The sequence below is a fragment of the Vespa crabro genome, chromosome 17 (genome assembly GCF_910589235.1).
Source record: "Vespa crabro chromosome 17, iyVesCrab1.2, whole genome shotgun sequence".
NCBI classification, from domain to species: Eukaryota; Metazoa; Arthropoda; class Insecta; order Hymenoptera; family Vespidae; genus Vespa; species Vespa crabro.
In genome coordinates this window covers 768,097-788,031 of record NC_060971.1, presented here as the reverse complement: position 1 = coordinate 788,031, position 19,935 = coordinate 768,097, and the positions used below count along the sequence as shown (strand labels likewise).

The window sequence follows — 19,935 nt, the reverse complement described above, 5'->3', positions numbered from 1 at the left end:
GACCTAATTTTCCGTAACTGGAAAATGCACGAACGATGATGAATCGTGCTCAAAGTGCTCCAAGTACTCGAGGACGAGAGGAACTCGATATATTTTTATCGTACCGCATGCCAGGTAACGTCGCGCCTTGTAATCGTTTGCAGGGACAGACTGCGTGGGCAGTGAACTAAGAATGCTATGCTAATGCGCTAGTCGAGGACTGTACACAGACTCGTTAGACTGTATTTTGCGGTTAACGAAATAACTTTTAGCGCGACGCAACGCAGACAGGGAAAGAGGGGAAGAGAGAGAGAGACGGACGGACAGACACACACAGACACACACAGACACACAAGGATCGTCTTCGTCATCTAACAACGCACGCGTGGAGAACTCGTGCGTTGCCCACTTATAACATATTTCATTTTTCCTCGCAGCGGCTCTATTTTTGAGCCGAAAATCATCGGCTGCGGCTCTTTCTAGCTGTTTCACCAGACGCGGAGGAAGTCTTACATATAACGCGAGACGGAAGAACCGTCGTCTCTTTAGGTATCGATCGTCGGCCGTGCGAGAAAAAGCGTGATCATGGTAAGGATCTCTCTCTCGCTTCCTCCCTCTTCCCCCACTTTCCGTCCATTTTCCCAAAGGCTGAAAGAAAAAACAAAAAGTCGTTTATTAATCTATTCGAAGAGTAAAACGTAACGTAAAGTGTTAATACGTGTTCATTTATCAATCATTTAAAGGAAGAAGACGACCAAAAAATGGCGGTAATGCGAAAAGCCTTCCAAATGTTCGACACAACGAAGAGCGGTGTCATCGATACCCTCAAGATATCAACGATATTGAACACGATGGGTCAGCTCTTCGATGATGGTGAACTGAATGCGTTGATAGAGGAAAACGATCCCGAAGGTACGGGCAAGGTGAACTTTGATGGATTCTGTAGAATCGCAGGACGATTTCTCGAAGAGGAAGACGCCGAAGCGATGCAGGAGGAACTCAAGGAAGCCTTCCGATTATACGACAGGGAAGGAAATGGTTATATCACTACGGCCACGCTGAAAGAAATCTTAGCTGCGTTAGATGACAAATTAACTAGTTCCGATCTCGATGGCATAATCGCTGAAATTGATACAGATGGTTCTGGAACGGTGGACTTTGATGGTACGCTTATACAATATTTTTTTAACATTTCTACCTTTTACACAGAATTTAAAATGTCTTCAAAATAACGTGACATAATGTACCTTAAGACATTAGTCACATTTCTATTCGTGTATAATTATTTACAGAATTCATGGAAATGATGACAGGCGAGTGAGGATGAGAAAAGTGAGTCGGTTTCGAAAATGACGATTTCATTTTCTGGAAACATCACAAAAGACCAATATTAACGATAGGGAGAAAACAAGAGAGAGGGAGTGATTGAATGAGAGAGAGAGAGAGAGAGAGAGAGAGAGAAAATGTCCATTGGAGAGAAACCCTGTCAAGTTCAGCGTTCGTTATACTAGCGTAATTTCTTAATAAAACGATCCTTTATCTAGTTAGAAAGAAAGAGAAATTACTTCAGTGTACCCTGAAACGCATTAAATCTCGCGTTAAGATTCATATCGGAATTTACAATAGATATCGGAAAAGAATTCTGTCGTAATATATTTTTATGGCAATTTATTTATTGTGCTTTCTCCATATTAATCATTCCCTTTTTATCTTTTTCGTATCAAGCGGTACGCGCACGCAGAGGCAAACAAATACACACGCAAACACTCCGGTAATGCGTGTTATTTTTAAGTATGACATTGATCAAATTCATATTGCTACGATATAATACACTAGTCACAAGTATTTCGGTGATGGTATTACTGGTTGATCGTGTTGGTCAGTTGACCCTCGTGTTTGACGTCAACATCGCAGACGTAAATGTTAGAAACGGCAAGAGCACCGGGAGTAAGAGGTCTGTCCAATGGATAACCGTAAGGCTTGCCGTCGAGGGAAATGGCACCACCGATGATTTCGGAAATCATTTTGTTCTGATAATGGTTATCGACTTGTTGATCCTGAACAGTTTGGCCGCTAGTTTGATAAATTCCTTGGTATCCACCAGCGTGCGTCTGTCCGCTGCTATAATGTTGCGCCGGCCCTTGTTGTCCTTGCCAAACACCGTGTTGTCCTTGCCAGTGGCTCGTACCGTACACACCACCTTGTACACCACTTTGTACACCACCTTGTACACCACCTTGTACACCACCTTGTACACCACCTTGTACACCACCTTGTACACCTCCTTGTACACCTCCTTGTACGTCACCTTGCAGACCTACTTGTACTCCTACTTGTTGTCCTCCTTGTGCTTGTAAGCCTCCTTGCGGTTGTCTTTGTACTCCCGCTTGTACGCCTTCTTGTACGCCAAGTTGCACTCCTGCTTGCACGCCGTGTATAGATACAATACCTTTGATATCGTTATTCATTATTTGAATGTCTTCTTGTACGCTACCATACATACCTTGAACGCCAGATTGAACTCCGCCCAGAACGCCGCCCAAAACGCCGCCCAGAACGGTCGATTGTTGCTGTCCGCCGTTAGGTGTCTGTTGTTGTCCATATTGGTGATACTGTTGAATGTGCCCATACTGATTAGCTTTTACTTGGGTGTATGGAGTTTGTCCTTGTTTCGCGTAGAAACTACCTTGTTCTTTGCCGACGGCTGGAAATAAGAAATTTTTTATGCGATCAAACTTATCCAGTAGCGTCCAACTTGATCTTTTTTCCACGGATAGGATACTACCTTCGATAAATTGTTCTAGATCATTTTGCTCAGGCAAAACTTCCATGGTTTTTTTCACATCGTGTATCTGTTGCTGTCCCTGTTGCTGCTGATACTCTTTAGCTCCTACTATTTGGTAATGTTCCTGATAATTCTGGTATTGTTCTGGGATAACTGGCCCGTAATTCGGATTCTCCTGTGTTGTCGACGCGGAGATCACTACGAGAAGCTGGAGCGGCAAACCATTGGAAGTACCCTTGGGAAGAGATAGCCTGGCAGGGAAACCATAGACGTGTTGTGGCTGTAAATATATACGAGGGATCGTTATAATCTAGCACTTTCATTTGCCCTTATCTCATTATTAAAACAAATCATTACTTTTGTAATGTATAATGGCTGCTGGGAATTAATGGCAGCGTTTACACCTTCTTGAATAGCTTGCGTCGATGGATAGTCGTGGCTTTGTCCTGACGCCTGTTGAGAGTTCCTAGATATAATATTTTGCCCTTGTTGCACTGTAAATCAAATCATATGTGAATCATTTTCTTCTTCGCCGTAGAAAATGTTGATGGAAATGGATGTTTTTATAAAGGACCTCGGATGAATTTCATACGTACGGTCTTGAACGAATTGGTCGAATTCTACGAATAATTGTCTGTGTTCAGAAATGCTAATTGGTTGTCCTTGGTTATCGTATTTTGGTCCAAGATAAACGCGAACAACGGCACCGGGGATGTGACTCTGACATTGAACGATGATCTGATAATTGTACGGGTGGTGATCTAATCTCATTAATTTGGCCTGTATAGTTGGTTCTTGCTGTTGTCCTTGCTGTTGTCCTTGCTGTTGTCCTTGCTGTTGTCCTTGCTGTTGACCTTGCTGCTGTCCTTGTTGCTGTCCTTGCTGCTGTCCTTGATGTTGTCCTTGCTGTTGTCCTTGCAATTGTCCTTGCAATTGTCCTTGCTGTTGTCCTTGCTGTTGTCCTTGCTGTTGTACTTGCTGCACGCCTTGTTGACCAACCTGTCCACCTAGAATTCCTTGTCCTTGTTCTTGAACGGTTGCCTGATTAAGGCTCACGTAATACTCATCGAAGAAAGTCGTTAATGGAGAGACAACAACGGATTGAATTGTAACGCCAGGAAGAAGGAGATCGTTGTATTCATATGGTGACAAGGAATTTTGATAGCGCTTGTAGAGATTGATTACTTTTTGGTAAAGTTGGTAGAAGGCTGGATCGCGAACGGATGTCTCGGGAAGTTCCAAAACGGACGGCGTGTAGTCGTAAATGTTTTTAACATGGGGAGCGTTACCAAGGAGATGATTAGCTGCTGCTTGAAGACTGCCATAGTATCTATTTAAGAGGAAAAGAAAATAAAGAAAAACAAAAAAATGTATTATTTCAATCTGACTATTTTCATAATATAAAATCTATCGTATGTCGACGAACCTTGGATTTACACTTTTCCCATTTCCTTGAATCAATTCGGCGAGTATGTTTAAGCCTTGCGGTTGGTAAAGGGATAATAAGCCACCTTGTGCAGTTTGAACATATCCAGAGTCGATGGCTTCAATCAATCTCTTTTCCAAATCTTTCACAGTCTGGCTCAATTCTTGCTGTTGCGAGCCTTGTTGTTCAAGATTCAAGTATTCTGGACGGCCGGGGAATGAGAGACCATTGGGATGTTGAAGACGAGGCTCGAACGGAGCCTGTACGGTAACGTAGTCGAGTTGATTAATTGGATCAAGTCCGTTGGCAAGGCGATTCAATTGGTAATGGGCCAAAAGTTGTTGGTGAAGATAGGCGGATTGAGCTCCTGCACCGATAGGACTGTCTTGTTCCGACCACTGAATTCCGGAACCTCCTAATTGATAGTAATGTTGCTGCTGCTGTTGCTGCTGCTGTTGTTGCTGCTGCTGATGCTGCTGCTGCTGCAGCTGCTGCTGTTGCTGTTGCTGCTGCCGCTGCTGCTGCTGTTGCTGTTGCTGTTGCTGTTGCTGTTGCTGTTGCTGTTGCTGTTGTTGTTGTTGTTTCTGAAGAAAAAGAAAAAAAAAGCAAAAAAAAAAAGAAATGCTTTATTAGTCTAGGGAGATTTTCAAAGTAACAATTGACAAACGAGCACGCTTACCTGTTGCAGGATATTACTAGCCAAATGAACATAGGTATAGTAATTTGCAAGTCCAACATCATGCGTGAAGTAAGAAAGCTGATCTTCTCCGTGAGGCAAGTATGCGGTTTGATTGACAGGAATAACAACATTTTGAACGCTTGGAGAGTGAATAATTTGCGAACTGATTTTTTGTGCTTCCTGGATGATTCTAGAGTCAAAGTAATATTGGGGAAGGATTTCGTATAATGGAGGTAAAATTACCCCCTGGGTGTCTTGACGTTGTAAGACGGCAGCGATGAAGGCCTATTTTATTAGGCAAAAAATCGTTTCGTTATTCTATATGAGATATTCTATATAAAATTCGTATTAAAATGTTGAAATATACCTGGAGGAATTGTCCTTCGTTGACATTAACACGAGCATAAGCGGCAGTAGACAAGAAAGTTTTATAATCAACGGCATCCAAAAAGATTTTCAGAAGAAGAGATGCTTCCTTGCGCAATTGAGCGACAGAGTTGGAGAAGGCAGTGCCCTTAGGCTGAACCAAACCAGCTTTAACGACATTGCCGTAATACTTGGCGATTATTGGATTTTGATACATGTTGGAGTTTGCAATAATGTCATAGTTATGGCCGAGTTGATTTAGCTGCGGGTTTGGTATATCATCCTGAGTGATCTGTTCAAGAAGATCGATGCAATTTTGCTGCTTCTGCAAGAGTTCTTTATTTGCTGTAATTAAATGAATACATGTTTTGGTGATTTGGCAGTTCCCTTAAAGTCGAAAATAGATAGATTTTTAAGCGATCTTATAATGCATTAGACTTATTCTTACAGGCAACATAGTTCATAAATAGTCTCAACTATTATAACGAGTAAATAATAATTATTTCTTTACTTACCAGCACGTTGTTTTTGCTGCGGAATTGTAGCCGCCCCGAGGGCCACGAGCGCCAATAAAAGGAATGTATACCGCATTGTGTCTGATACAAGATTGCGTATGCTCACGATGGGATTATGCACCACTTTTATACCTAAGACATATCTAAAAGTGCTCATAATCGGTGACCTGGTAGGGTCAAGCTTTTCTGACCCTCGATGTCCCCCGCGATTTCATTATCTAATAGCGATACCATCCCCCGTTTACATTACGCGAAACGCGTCTGACACGGCCGATCGAAGGTTAAACCGTGATAATTATATTATTCCCCAATTATATCGGGTTGCGCTCTATCTCGAGTTGCTGCATTTGCCATTGCTACCGGCTTAGGGTATCGCGAAGAAAAGCCCACGTGGGGTATCATCAATCGGACGTCATTCGACGCTCGACTCTCCAATCATCGAGAGTCCGGTCTTTTCGTTCCAATAATTTCGATCTATTTCAATTTCTAGAATCCGACCGATTCTAACCTAATAAAAGGTGCTCGTTTACGTATAACATTTATATAACTTTCATATTTTTATCGATCGACCTGATATCAAATTTATATCAAATATTATAACGTTTTCTTTTCTTTCTTTCACATTATAAAATTCCCTTCTTCAACGATGGACATTGAAGAGGTATTATTAAGTCGATCCGCACAGATGCAGAAAATCCTAAGAAAAGCTACATTAATTCCCTTTTGTAAAACTAAGGAATTAAGAGAACAGAGCGGACATACTTAAACATATTAAACGTAAGGAATAATTTAATCGATAATTAAATTGTATGCATGTACATTATTTTACATGATGATATATTTATGATGTAATCATTATTTTAATTAAAAATTAACGGTCCTTATCGATCTCGTGGGTTCAACGTATCATTAGCGCATGTATAACATGAAAACATCTTAAATTTTGCAATATTCAATTATCTGAATCAGTCCACGAAAGGATAATAAAAGCCGATAATACTTAACGAACTCTCAGGTGATTATGGGTCTTGGGTCAGGGTTATCGTCTTGTTTTGCTGTCCCGTCGACAAAGTACATCGTTTTATGTCCTTGCAAGATTGCAAATCGAGATTGATTCGAGATTGAGTCAAGGACGAATAAAAAAGGTGACGATAATTTCGACCAAATTGAAATATCCATTATTTAACATACTTATATGATTTGGAAATATTTATATGATCGTGAATCAGCCGCGCTATATTACAATATTAGTCAAATGTTTTAGTCAGCTTTGTGTTATTTAATGTATCTCGGGTAAGAAAAAAAGTTACCCGAGAGCTGAACAGCTTTTTAAGATGCCTCAGCAAAAAATAACGTAGTCGAAGCGACAAAATTCTACAAAGAAAAAAATTAAACTTTTTTCTTTTTTCATCTATCTTTAGCTTCTACGTCAGATTGATTTGTTAACGAAAATCTAGAAGAAAAGATCTAGAAAGAAAGGAGGAAAATATTGACAAAGGATAAAAAAGGAAAAAAAAGAAAAAACTATTACATATCGTAGTAATCGTAGTATTTTCTCCAAACGAAACATAATACATCAATATTTTATACAATCCTTTATATTATCATATTCGTTTAATTATTCCGTAATCGTCGTTATATTTTTCCATCAATTCACCGACATGCTTAATGTACATGCTTAATGTTTGGCCGCTTCTTTTGAATTCTTTTTTGCTTCTCCATAGCTTCCCATTTTGCCTTTCCTTTCAAATCGCACGTACATTGGGCTTCGCTGATATTCCCTGCGATAAAATAGATAACGTTTAAAATAATTAAACTTGCAATAAAATAATTGCGAACGAAACGGTTTTGTAATAATGGAAACTCCCAACAACTTACTATTTTGTCTATTACAATCTCTATATTGTAGCTTGTTTATAAAGGGCATAGAGTTCCAAGAGTTCTTCGTCAGTAGGATGAAGCTTTTTTACCGCTGCTTCGAATTTCTAGGAAATTCTTCATTCTTTAATACTTTATACATTGTTTTTTTCGCGACATGCACCAGCAGTTTTTATATATTAAGCTTCCATATGTTAACTAACGTAAACGATTAGGGATGCGTATTTTCTTATCTTGAATGAGTTTCCGTAGCTTCTCAGTGCAACCTATTTTTTTGCGTTCAGAAATGTTCAAAAAATCTGAGCATCAGCTATTTACGCACACTTTATCAATTGCAACTTCACTGACTGGATAAACCATTCCGTATATGAAAATCAGTAGTGGGGCTGCTGCGAGCTTTATCTCTTTTGTCGCAAATTTCAAGGGGCGCCGCAGTACTAGTAACTTTTTCTTCGTGAAAAATGTTGAAAACAGCATTAACGTCATCAATGATAACAGAAGTAATTTTCGACCAATTTTGATGAACAATGGAGAACAATTTTAAGACGTAAGGGTCAATCTACTGCGCTATTCTGGCGGAATTTTCTGAAAAAACTTTCTATTTTTGCCATAGGCTATTTTCGAAAAATAGCAAAGTAGCAAAAGAAAGAGAAAAAAACCGATGACAATGCGCATTATCATAATGACACGTAAAGTTTGCATCATTTTCTTCTTCACATACAATCGAGGCTTATTCTTATAAATGATATCCCTACTACATATATATATATATGGAAAATGAAAAATCATCGGAAAGAATTGATTGTCTTCGCGTAGATCCTCGCCAGATCGATCGACTTCTTGCGTTCGTTGTCTCGTACCTGACTTGTGACGCGGTATTTCCGTAAGGAAAAATTTCTTTAAATCGACTTACAGAGAACCGGTCTAATAGCGACGAGAGGAGTTATTCGAGCGAACGAGGCCAATGTGCCACATCATCATCCCGGAGCTCACTCACCTGCGCCCCAAGACTCCACCCCTCCCACCTGGAATTCTTGGCTCAGCCTTCAGACTTTCTTGCTCATAGTGTCATAACGAAGCGATAACGAATGAGTTTTCAATTGTCCACCATTTTCATATCCTTTTTCCATCTCGAATCTACGATAAAAATTTCATCGATATCGAATTATCGAGGGAATTCTCGATGAAATAACACGAAAATGTATCTATAATGTTCGAATGTGTTTAAAAAATAAAGATAGAGGAAGAAATAAATACGAAACGACGAGCGTGTTTAATGGCCTTCCGAAAAAATTCCGAACGTGTCATGTAGAAACGTGTTTCGAAGGAACGGAAAGGAAAGCGTATTTTGATACCTTCCTAACGCAACGGACTTCGATGGAATGTTCGCTTCAAGGTAAGAAAAAGAAATGAAAACGGATAAGTACATATTACATATGGAGAATAATTTTTGGCAGTCGAGTTATTTTTTTTTTTGTTTTTTCTTTTTTTTCAAAATGAAAATAAAAAGGAAAGATATTTAGTAGATGCACTTGTAGTATTCTATCGTCAAATGCAACTACAATCGAATTACAATCGTACTTAGAGAATAAGTAAATGTGCTTCTTGAGAGTTTCTCTGCTTTCTCTCCCTCTCTCGCACAGACGCAACCCACACGCAGACACGCACGCTCGATTCGTTCGCAAATGGCGGAGCATTCCGGAATGCGATCGAGCGGAGCTGCGGATGGCACGAGAGATTGGCTCGTCGCAAACGATCGTATACTATGATGACGCACGAGCGAGTGAACGAGCGAGCAAAGGTTTCACCGCGACGCGTAAAAGCGACCGCCTTAGTCGCGTTGTTGCACGCATCAACCGACGCTCGGTTACGCTCGGATTTTCCTTATGTTCGTTCATTACTTCGCGTGCTTTCGCAAAGCACCACGAGGTACCCGCGGCCTTGACTTACCATATTTTCCATACAATCGAACGAACTGTATAATAATTATTATTCATTGGATCGGGCAAACGCGAAAGTTTACCGAACGTTCAAGTGTGCTTCGATAATAATAGGATCATTTTTCTTATCGCGTCTGCGACGTGAAATTCTAACTAGAATCTAAAAAAATAATAACGCAATCATGTTCGATGAAAATCCAAAAATGAACAGATCAACGACTTATCGCTGTTTATACGATGCCACTCGTTCGTTCTTGTCAACGTCGAGAAACGTGATATGAGAAAGATAAAGAAACCGAACGAAATAACTAAAAGTATAAGCAATCGACGTTTTATATACACATATGCGCGTTCGTCAGTGTCATGATCGAGATCGATGAAACGAGGACATGAGTTTGATAAGAAGCTCCAAAAGAGATTCCCTTCGTGGATACGAAAAGGTGTCGGACAAAATTCTTTATCCGACGGTAAATAGTTTGGCCTTGAAGAGAACAAGATTACCGTTGCAACTTCACGATGGTGGTACGGATATCGAGACGCAAGAGGAGATGAAAAAGGATTCGGGGCCCCATCGGGAAAGCAAACGAACGGGTTTGATGGTACGTACAAATACAAAGGAAGACTTTTTTTTAAAGCGGCAGGAGCTTTTCTCTCTCTCTCTCTCTCTCTCTCTCTCTCTCTCTCTCACCTTACTATTATTCGCCAGCCCGACCGTTCTTCTTGCGCAAACAGTTAACCGCAATTGGTAAACACCGTAAAACTAATATAAGACGTAAGCGGGCTGCGTTATTACGCCATCTTATCGCGTGCCTTTCCTCTTATCTACCCTCCGATTTAATCAGTAGCTGTGGAATGTTCGTAACACAGGATCATAATCACTTACATCGTTTACTTTTGTTAATCACATAATCGATTACTTTCGTTAATGGCTTCTCGACGAGATTAGGCGAATTCTTTAAATTTTTTGGACGAGTGTTCGGCAACTATGTAATGCCACTTTCTTTTCCAACAATAGCAATGAGAACGGATCGTTACAAGTTACGGAAAGTGTGTTCCGTTTTCTATCGATCTATCGTACAATAGGTATATATCATTTTGAAACGGAAGATATCTTTTTTTTAATTCCTTCGACTTTTATTCCCAGAGACTTGATTAGGGACTCGAACGTTTTTCGCGGTAATATTTACCGAGTCGACGGTATAATTGAAATTTATTCCTTATCTAGGCTAAAGATAAGGGCAACCCATTCCGAAAATACCGCGCAAAAATTGAAATGATGGTCGAAAGACGAAACGAGATATTTGAGAGTGCCGAATCGGCTGAAATCACCACAAGCATCCTAACCGATAGCGAAAAAGACGAGGATCTATTATATTCTTCGACAGAAGAATATAAGAAGGAGAGAATGGCCGACTGGCTATTGGAGGAGAAAAAGAATGAAAACGTTAAAACAAATATTCGAAACGAGTCGAATGACGATTCGAGCGTTCTCAGCGGGAGACGTTGCTCGTATTCTTCGGAGGATTACGAAAAAGTCGATGTTAAAAGTCAATGTTACCCGGAAGCCTTTGTAGAACGTGACTTCGATGTCAACGAGAGCTTTCACCGCAAAAAGATCACGGGAATATCTAAATCGACGTGTGATAGAGAATCGATATTGTTTTCCAGCGACGAGGAAAAAAGTAGTCTACGGAATAATAAGAAAAAGAAGAAAAAGAAAAAGAAAAAGAAGAGACAGTTTGCTAGATACGTACTGCACTATGTACCAGGATATCCGGGCAAACGTCATAAACAACCAACGAAAAAGAAGAAGAAGCATTATCGCTTCGTAACGTCGTTTGACTCACGGGCGAGATCCTTGGGCGAAGAGGATGAAACGAGTATTGAAGAGAATCAGGAGTTTTCGCGACCAAAGAGTCTCTCGAGATTCGAATTGAAATACGTCATGATTTCGGCTCCATCGAATTTTGTTCACATTGCCTCGGCTACCAATACGCGCTTAATGTCCAATGAAAAGATCGCTAGCTCAAAATTAGAACAATCGATTATCACTCACGAAGAAAAATCCGCTAATTTACCTCTCCTCCTACGAGGGAAAGAAGTTGACAAAAGTATTAATCGGCTTATCGGTGAAGAAACGCCTATGAAAAATTTACGACGTACGTATCGCAAACTTATACCTATCGCAAACCTACCTTGAATTTTCCTTTCCAACTAATTTTCCAACGGTCTACTTCTTATTTCTAGACGTCAACGAAGGTAGAACGCCTTACGTAGAAATAAAAAGGACGTCCCTAGGCAATGCGGAGGAGCGTAAGGGCGAAATCGTAGATCCTTGCCGATCGGTGAAAATCGAAACGGACGATCGCGAGATGAGAATTTCTTACGAACCTATATTACGCACCAATGTCAGTTTTCTTTGGAGCGATCGAACGAGAAATTTCTTGGACAACAAAAACGAGCAAACTCGACTTTCTTCCTCGCTCGTAGAAAAGAATGAAGAAACGTTCGCGGGAACGTTCGAAGAACCGTACGACGACGTGGGACCACCGCTGTCCAAGTCCTTCTCTCAGGTAGCGCAATATCCCTGTTTCTTTCTCGTGTTTTTCTTTTTTTTTTTTTTTTTTTTTTTAATTTTTTTATTTATTTTCCTTTGCCCCCTTCCAACAACAATGATCGATCGTAGTTTAACAAACTCTATTCGTTAGGAAGACGATTACGACGATGTGGGACCACCGCCGACATGCTCCGATGAAAATACGCTTGGCGATGGAAAATACGCGAAGGATGACACGTACGACGACGTTTTGGTGCCATTTTTAAATAAAATCGAAGAAAAAGTTGAAACGATATTGGATGATGAGAGACAAGAAAGCTCGATTAACAACGATTATTACAGTCTCGAGGATGGTGAGGATGAAAGGTACATTTACGATGACGTTGCTGTACCCGTTGGCGAGGAACGCGTCAATAGTCTCTATGGGGATTCCATGGCCGCCTCTTTTATGGGATCGGTCCTGACGAACGGCAAAGAATCCGAATGGGAGGACGTGGACGATTTTACAAACGCATTGCCTTGCTACTGTCAACATGACTGCACATGGTAAAAAATCATTGATCAAAGAACATAGACGAGCGTTTTGAAATGATATAAAGAAACGGTTCGGTGTCGAAAGGATCGTTTCATGTTTTCAGTGAAAAGAATCGCGAACGGTGTAATACGTGGAGTAAAAAGAAGACTGGACAACGGTCCGGCAAAAAGTGGAAAAGACGGCGTTCGAGAAGATGTAGGAAAACCTCGGCTTCCTCCGCGCGAACTCGCCACGACTCTATTGTTGACGGTAAGTCTATGGAGGAACTAAATATTGCTTTTACGCAATGGCAACCTGTGTGTACAGTCCGCGCGCAATATGAAATGCCCGCCAATGTGGCATAGTCCAACCGAGTCTCCAATCTCCTCTCTTTCTCTCTATCTCTCTCTCTCGTCTCCGTCTTAATTGCGTCACAGCGAGTTCGCTACTGTTGCTCGCTCGATCCAGCTATTTTTTAATTATCATAATTATACGAAGGAAGAAAGGAGAAAAAAATCTTCCCAATCGAATAAACGAATGTAGAATATCAATGCACGTGTAGAGTGGAAATGACAAAGGAAATAAAAAGAAAAAAGAAAAAAGAAAAAAAGAAAACTCGAGACAAAAGAAGACAGGAGCGCACGCAGAATGGAAAACGTAGTGGATTGGTCCGGCATAGAAGGTGAAAGCGCTTCTTGTGCGCTCTCATTGTCAGTCACGGCTGAACCGGGCTCTGCGTCGCGAGGCTTTCCATATCTCTCGTCGTTTGAGTTACCAACAGATTGTGCGCGTTTCGTCTTCGCTTTAGTTTCATTCGAGCTGGTATTAAATCTTGGTGCAATAGGAAGCAAGCAATCGTTCATCTATATATATATATATATATATATATATACGTACATATATATATAGTTATTTTCTTCTCTCTTCAATTCTAACGCTCGTGAAAGTTTGAAATTCCGAAATGTCGTGGAAATGAGACAGAGTCTAAGGACGCTCTCACGACGGCCGAACACGCAAGGTAAGAGAAGCCGTGCAAGAAGAATGTGACTCGACACGATTCCTCCTTTCTTCTCTCTCTCTTTCTCTCTCTCTCTCTCTCTCTCTCTCTCTCTCTCTCTCTCTACCTACCCCCTCCCTCGTTTCTGTCTTTCTCGACGAATGGAATTTCGATGGACTTCTTGCAACTTTCTCGACGGTATTTCTGCCTTTCTCGCATTAAGAAAGAAATGCATATATTTTTTATAGTCAGCCAAGTAGAAAAAGAGGAAAAAATAAGTAATCGCAAAGGTCACGGGCTTCGACGCTATCGCCTCGATAACGACCTTGACATATCGAGAGAGATTTGAGAATCTTGGGCAAAATATATCGTAGAAATGTTCTAGTCATTGTTCTTCTTTCTTCGCGACTGTCCCTGTTGATCATTTTGGAAAAAAAGAAAATCGTAGGTCGTTCGATGGGCAACAAAATGTCAAAAGATTTTACCTTGCACGAATGATTTTCAAGTGGCCATCACCGGTTCTGCTCTGTTACTGGCCGATCATTCGGGAAAAAAGGAAGGAGAATGGAGATCATCGGGAAATTCGGAATTGGATGGAGAGTCCGTTGGTACGAAGACCCAAGGCCTCGTCCAAATGAGACTCGTGGATCTTGACGAAGACACGGACATGCAGGAGGCGTCGTGTTACGTTCACGAAGGTTTCCCCCCATGTATTTTCTTCTACACGACATACATAATGTACATAAACGTACTTTCGATCGACGAATTCAACGTTCTATAGCGGGTCCACTGGTGGCCATTACTCTGCCACGTTAAATTCTTCTAATCTAAACTTTAAATATAAGAAGGATCAAAATGATCTATCGAAATTTCTTTAACGATTGATTTTTTAATTAATAATTAATTAGCGTTCCTTAAAATAAAAAAAAAAATAAAAAAAGAAAGGAAGAAAGAAAAAATCAACTGTTCTCTCTCATTTTTACGCCAAACAGAAAGCGCCTCGGAAGATAGCACATATGAGAGCCTTCGTTTTTGCCAACCGGATGACTTCGGTATGGATTCGGAAAGCGAAACGAGTGGGCGCGTAAACGGGCCCAATCTTAATGCCGAGAATCGAGGTGAAAATACTACCAATGGGAATGTTTACCTGGAGGCTCCCGCGAAACCAATACCACCGCCTCCGAGAGAATCTAGTCTGACGGAAACATTAGGTAGAAGAATAAAGATGTTGCGGAGAACGTGGAGCATCACCAAGGGGAGTCTTGGCCGAATTCGAAGAAGAACTTTGTTCTTCGAGGAAGAACAAGCTGCCGAAGAAGGCAAGGACCTTGCCAACGTACACCATCAACAACAACTGCCAGACAATGGAAAATATTTTAGCTTTAGAAAACATTTCCGAAAGAACCTCACCAGCTTTTCGACCTTTTATCTAAATGATAGCGACGGTATTTGCACCTCGAGGAACAACAATAATAATAATGGTACCAGCAAAGAAGCCATTTATGGTAATACCAATTGGTACGCCGCGTGGTCTGGTACGACGAAAATTAATAACGACTGCGAATCTTCGTCGCGAGACGTCGGTAAGTTAGAGAGCCTTTATGCACGCGTGACTCTCGTCGCCTACGGCTAAAATCCTGCGAATTATGAAATATTTGACTAGATCACTACAGCGTCTTGGCGGACCAAGAACCTTTGTATCAATTTTATGAGGCAGCCGTTGCGCGTGTAGCCTTCGAGTCGGATTCCGACGGATACGAGGAAGTAAGCAAAAAGCATACATACATATATATATATATATGTATGTATGTATATTTATACCTATGTATATCATATACGCACGATTATTGACGAGTACACGTTGCTTGCTCTTGCCACGACAATGAAATTGAAATAAAACGTAATATATCCGTAATATATACAGGTAGAAGATTTAAATTTTCCTCCGCTCGCTACGGAGGATTTTCTAAAACCAGGGCAACGTACTTTATGGTGTCAAACTCCGCAAGTTGTACGCAGCGGACTCTTACGTGAGTATTCAATGTCAACGTATAATAAATATAAATTAATCGACATTAGTGTAATAAATTTAATGGTTTAATAACGACGATCAACGATTTTTTATAGAGAGATTAACGCCGGAAGAAAAGAAAATACAAGAAGCAAAGTTTGAGATCCTTACGTCAGAAGCATCCTACTTGAATTCGCTTCGTGTTCTTGACAACGAATTTCTTCGCAATCACGAGTTAACGAATGAAATTTTGACGAGCTCTGAGAAAGATAAACTATTTGGCGGAGTACCTGCTGTGATTAAAGCATCGGAAAGATTATTGGCGGATCTGGAAATAATATGGAAGGAAGATCCTACATTAAATAATTTGCCTGACATTTTACTTAAACACTCGGACAAATATTTAGATATATTCGTCGGATATTGCTCTAATCAAATTAAAATAGATATGACGTTGAAAGAATTGAGGTAATCTCCTTCTCTTTTTATTTTGATCATTTTCGATTTTTCCTTTCCCCTCTCTCCCCCCACCCCCACCCTCGACCCGTTTTTCTCCTCTTGTTTAATACAAAGAATGTTTTTTCACGATCGAATAAGAGCGAGGAAAGGTGGCTCCAAATTTGTCGAGGCTGTCGCACAAATAGAGTCCCGTCCTGAATGTCAAAGCTTGCCATTAAATTCGTTCCTTATGCTACCGATGCAACGTATTACAAGGTAAAATATTAATAACGAAAAGCAATAATATCGATATCAAGATTAAAAAATTTATTTTAAATTTATAGACTCCCGCTGTTAGCCGATGCAGTACTTTCTAAATTATCCGTCGAAAATACCGCTGATAGATCCTCCTGGGAAAAAGTTTTATCAACTTTCACTTATGTCGCGTCGGAGTGTAACGAGGGTGCACGTGCTGCGGCTCAAGAGGCAGAAATGGAAATGATAACGAGGTGACACGTTACCTTATCTATACGTCGTTTCGTTTCGTCTTATTTATATATAAAGGGCAAAGCAGTAAAATATATAGTCTCTATTTGATCTTTATAGGAAATTGGAATATTCGGCAAAAATTAAGACATTGGCATTAAAAAATCGACGTTTAATTAAAAAAGGACCCGTTATACGATTAACTACGAAGGCGGATATGGAATATAAGCTTACATTTGGGAAGAAGTTCAACAAAACACCGCTATACCTTTTTCTACTTACAGATTATCTTCTAGTCACAAAGATTAAACACAAGTATGTCTATATGAAAGAAAAAAATAATAATGATGAAATCATTAAATTAGTTCCTATGATGAACGCTTAAAACGTGTTTCGTATGAAAAATACGCTCATCATGGGAAATAAGCCTATATTAATGAATTCTCCCTTCTTTCCATTAGCAGTACTCACGACGAAGCTTACATCGTAACGGACGTTTGCAAAAGAAATCTTCTTGCCTTGGAAACCGTTTCCGAGGATTCACCCTTTGCTGGTCGCAATGCAATGATGTTAACTCTTTTGGAAAATTATTCTGGTAAGCAGGCCGAATATGTTTTAACCTGTGAAAGCAATACGGAAAGAGAAAGATGGTTGGAAGCTATATCACCGCCTAAACGAGAAACGTTCGGAGAAACGCTTTACGAAGCCTGGGATTGTCCTCAAGTAATGGCTCTTTATTCTTACTCGCCGAGCCAACCCGATGAGCTTACATTGCAACCAGGTAAGACGATGAAAAAATATGTTCTTTATTAAAAGCAAACTTTTACTTTATTAATCGTACGTAGGAGATGTTATTAACGTAATGAGAAAAATGACGGATGGCTGGTATCACGGCGAGAAGCTATTGAACGGCGAGCAAGGTTGGTTTCCTGCTAATTATACGAAAGAAGTTGCCTCTGAACACGTGCGCGCGAGAAACTTGAAACAGAGACATCGTCTGTTGGCCCTTACGGGTAGCGTTTTACAAAGAAGAGCAAAACAAAACTTGGCCGATCGTCTGCAAAGCGTATCGTAACAAAAGTATGTCTGCATTTATTATTCGTACAATTATGTACATAAATTTCAATGTAATTTAAACATGAAGACCGTTTAATAAATCTATATATCACCTCTCCTTGTTATCATCGATATACAGTGAAAGGATGTTCAAACGGATCTTACGATTGGTGGAATGTTTCTTCTATCAAGATAATTGTATACAGTCTTAATTCAATTGCATCAGTCGTACGAGAAGAGTATTGCGAGAAAAATAACTTATAGTGTCTTGGTAACGTGTTTTATGTAAATATTGTTGAATTGAAATATTTCAAATTTTATCAAAAATATAGAAAATTTGAGAATTAAATTTCAGCATTAAAAATTACGCGCCTCGTAATCGAATAGAAAGATACAATGGTTTGTATAAAATGTGTTTTATAAACGAAAAAAAAAAAAAATAAGATTTAATATACCCCGATAAGGTCATACTATCGCCATAGAGTTCGCCATTGTCTTCCCATTGTATTCTTATTAAAATTAATCAGAGACTCGCCTTCGAATATCTCGATGGTCTAACTTGAAATAATCTTTTAACAAAGTAAACCTGTATCATAGTAGTCACCGTAATAACAATTATTTGCGCGATGGACCACGTTTGAACGTAAAAATTATTGTCCAGAAGCAAATTTAAATCTCTTGCTTCTCGGCTACGGCTCAAATGTTGCGTTTGCAATATGTCATTGATGTTTTTCTCCACGCCTCTTAACGTACTCTGAAAAGAAAAAAAGAAAGAAGCATAAGTACTTATTATTTGAAAGAGAGCTTAGAAGAAGTATTCGCTTATATAGAAAATAAAATAAATTTTAATTTCTTTTATCGATTATTACGTACAGTGAAATTTTCAACCGACAAATTTAGCTCCTCTAATTCCTTGGTATATTTTTCCCATTGATCGTACCTAACAAGAAATAGAAAAGAAATATATTTTTATTCCCATTCCGATATATTATTCGTCGAGAACGCATCTCGAGATTTCTTTTATAAATAATAAATCTTATTATACCTGATAACTGTGATATACAAATTCACCAATTTCGGGGCAAATCTGGAAAACTGATTGTCGATGCAAACACTATAATAACCTCCGGTAACTGACTGATCCTGATAATCCACGTCTGTTCTCCATTGATACGGATGAACGATCACGCCTTCCGGATTTCTCACTGCAAATCCGGCCTTTCCATCTCCACCACGTAGTACCTACATTTTTAATGACATAAAATTTCTCTTTAAGAAAGCCAACAAACTATATAAACCTTTTTTTCTCCACAATTCATTCTCATAAAATGTCTTATCCGTCGTGGATGCGCTTCTATTCGCTATAACGAATAACAATATCGATATCGATTAAGGCATATAATATTTTTATTAACATTTTATCTATGCACAATCACAAACACAGAAATAGGGCGGCGGCGGCGGCGGCGGCGGCGGCGGGTATAAAAATAAACAAATTCGCACGTGTAAAAATACATGTTACGTTCGTATTATTATAAACGAACAAATAAAAATGGCGAATTGCATAGATATTGATACTAATATTTATTATTTATTATTTTTTAAGAAACTCATCTAACGTACTTTTGGAAAGTTTTGAAAAAGGAACCATATGGTTAATAACTCAATTGCCATTCCGACTAACCATCAGTTATGCTCCTTAGACTTTCACGCGGCGCACATCTTTCCATTCTCAATATATACAACTCAGTGGTGTCTTATTTACGGAAGAATCACATTATCCCAAGAGGTTATGCATCGAAGCAGACCGTGAAAGGAGACCGTGTACCTGGAAGCTGACGTAGAAAGTTGCGCCTGGATTTACAAATTGGAAATAGCAATCCTCCTTTCCGGCATCGATATGCACCTTGTAGTCCATTGCCACTGCGGGTAGAGTTTCGTACCACGGTCTGTCCGTTTCGCATTTCGCTAAACCGATTATCGCTATGAAAATTAGATTTCGAAGGAGAAAAGAAGACATCGCGCGCCTCGATGTATCCGACCATTACAACACCTACTCACCATTCTACTACCATCACCTATCCCGAGTCGACTGACAAGTGGATTTCCCCTTCTCTTCCTCCTTTTCACACAACAGAGAGAGAGAGAGAGAGAGAGAGAGAGAGAGAGATCGTCGCGCAAGCGCAGTATGAGCGTTTTCTCCTCGACAACTTCATTCCTCAAAATAAATGTTATTACATTTTATCATATTCATGTACACGTATATCGCAATCCGATACGGTTCGAACTATGATCGAAAGAATCTCTT

General features: G+C 39.8%; 4 protein-coding genes and 1 long non-coding RNA gene across 11 annotated transcripts; 2 read left to right on the top strand and 3 right to left on the bottom strand.

The window, feature by feature from the left end:
- Positions 1–410: 410 nt before the first annotated feature.
- Positions 411–1,530, top strand: LOC124430022 (troponin C). Its single transcript, XM_046976011.1, has 3 exons — positions 411–567; positions 723–1,143; positions 1,272–1,530. Exons 1-3 carry the CDS (start codon positions 565–567, stop codon positions 1,298–1,300), a joined length of 453 nt encoding a protein of 150 aa, XP_046831967.1. The 5' UTR covers positions 411–564; the 3' UTR covers positions 1,301–1,530.
- A 102-nt stretch (positions 1,531–1,632) lies between these two features.
- LOC124430004 (mediator of RNA polymerase II transcription subunit 15-like) lies at positions 1,633–5,877 on the bottom strand. 2 transcript variants are annotated; one of them, XM_046975982.1, is made up of 9 exons: positions 5,751–5,877; positions 5,237–5,580; positions 4,870–5,154; positions 4,191–4,774; positions 3,361–4,094; positions 3,122–3,258; positions 2,765–3,044; positions 2,483–2,683; positions 1,633–2,428 (listed from the first exon to the last, which is right to left on the bottom strand). In XM_046975982.1, the coding sequence occupies exons 1-9, from the start codon at positions 5,824–5,826 to the stop codon at positions 1,839–1,841; spliced, it is 3,231 nt and encodes a 1,076-aa protein (XP_046831938.1). In that variant the 5' UTR covers positions 5,827–5,877; the 3' UTR covers positions 1,633–1,838. The 2 variants fall into 2 exon arrangements, with proteins under 2 accessions (XP_046831938.1, XP_046831939.1); XM_046975983.1 differs by having other exon boundaries at positions 1,633–2,398.
- A 1,513-nt stretch (positions 5,878–7,390) lies between these two features.
- On the bottom strand, positions 7,391–10,786 carry LOC124430024. Its single transcript, XR_006943624.1, has 3 exons — positions 10,257–10,786; positions 7,629–8,765; positions 7,391–7,531 (listed from the first exon to the last, which is right to left on the bottom strand). It is a non-coding gene; the product is annotated as an uncharacterized LOC124430024 (long non-coding RNA).
- LOC124430003 lies at positions 8,788–17,976 on the top strand. Of its 5 annotated transcripts, none has more exons than XM_046975978.1 (16): positions 8,788–10,167; positions 10,794–11,727; positions 11,816–12,141; positions 12,277–12,671; positions 12,764–12,909; positions 14,143–14,334; positions 14,629–15,219; positions 15,300–15,400; positions 15,561–15,666; positions 15,764–16,115; positions 16,245–16,361; positions 16,430–16,594; positions 16,692–16,886; positions 17,033–17,352; positions 17,417–17,651; positions 17,767–17,976. In XM_046975978.1, exons 1-15 carry the CDS (start codon positions 9,958–9,960, stop codon positions 17,644–17,646), a joined length of 4,380 nt encoding a protein of 1,459 aa, XP_046831934.1. In that variant the 5' UTR covers positions 8,788–9,957; the 3' UTR covers positions 17,647–17,651; positions 17,767–17,976. The 5 variants fall into 5 exon arrangements, with proteins under 5 accessions (XP_046831934.1, XP_046831936.1, XP_046831933.1 ...); XM_046975977.1 differs by lacking the exon at positions 17,767–17,976 and having other exon boundaries at positions 8,789–9,024; positions 9,272–10,167; positions 17,417–17,743; XM_046975980.1 differs by lacking the exon at positions 17,767–17,976 and having other exon boundaries at positions 17,036–17,352; positions 17,417–17,743.
- LOC124430017 (transmembrane emp24 domain-containing protein 5-like) lies at positions 17,639–19,827 on the bottom strand. 2 transcript variants are annotated; one of them, XM_046976006.1, is made up of 5 exons: positions 19,689–19,827; positions 19,456–19,595; positions 18,673–18,869; positions 18,501–18,567; positions 17,639–18,381 (listed from the first exon to the last, which is right to left on the bottom strand). In XM_046976006.1, exons 2-5 carry the CDS (start codon positions 19,543–19,545, stop codon positions 18,151–18,153), a joined length of 585 nt encoding a protein of 194 aa, XP_046831962.1. In that variant the 5' UTR covers positions 19,546–19,595; positions 19,689–19,827; the 3' UTR covers positions 17,639–18,150. The 2 variants fall into 2 exon arrangements, with proteins under 2 accessions (XP_046831962.1, XP_046831961.1); XM_046976005.1 differs by having other exon boundaries at positions 19,456–19,727.
- Positions 19,828–19,935: the final 108 nt, after the last annotated feature.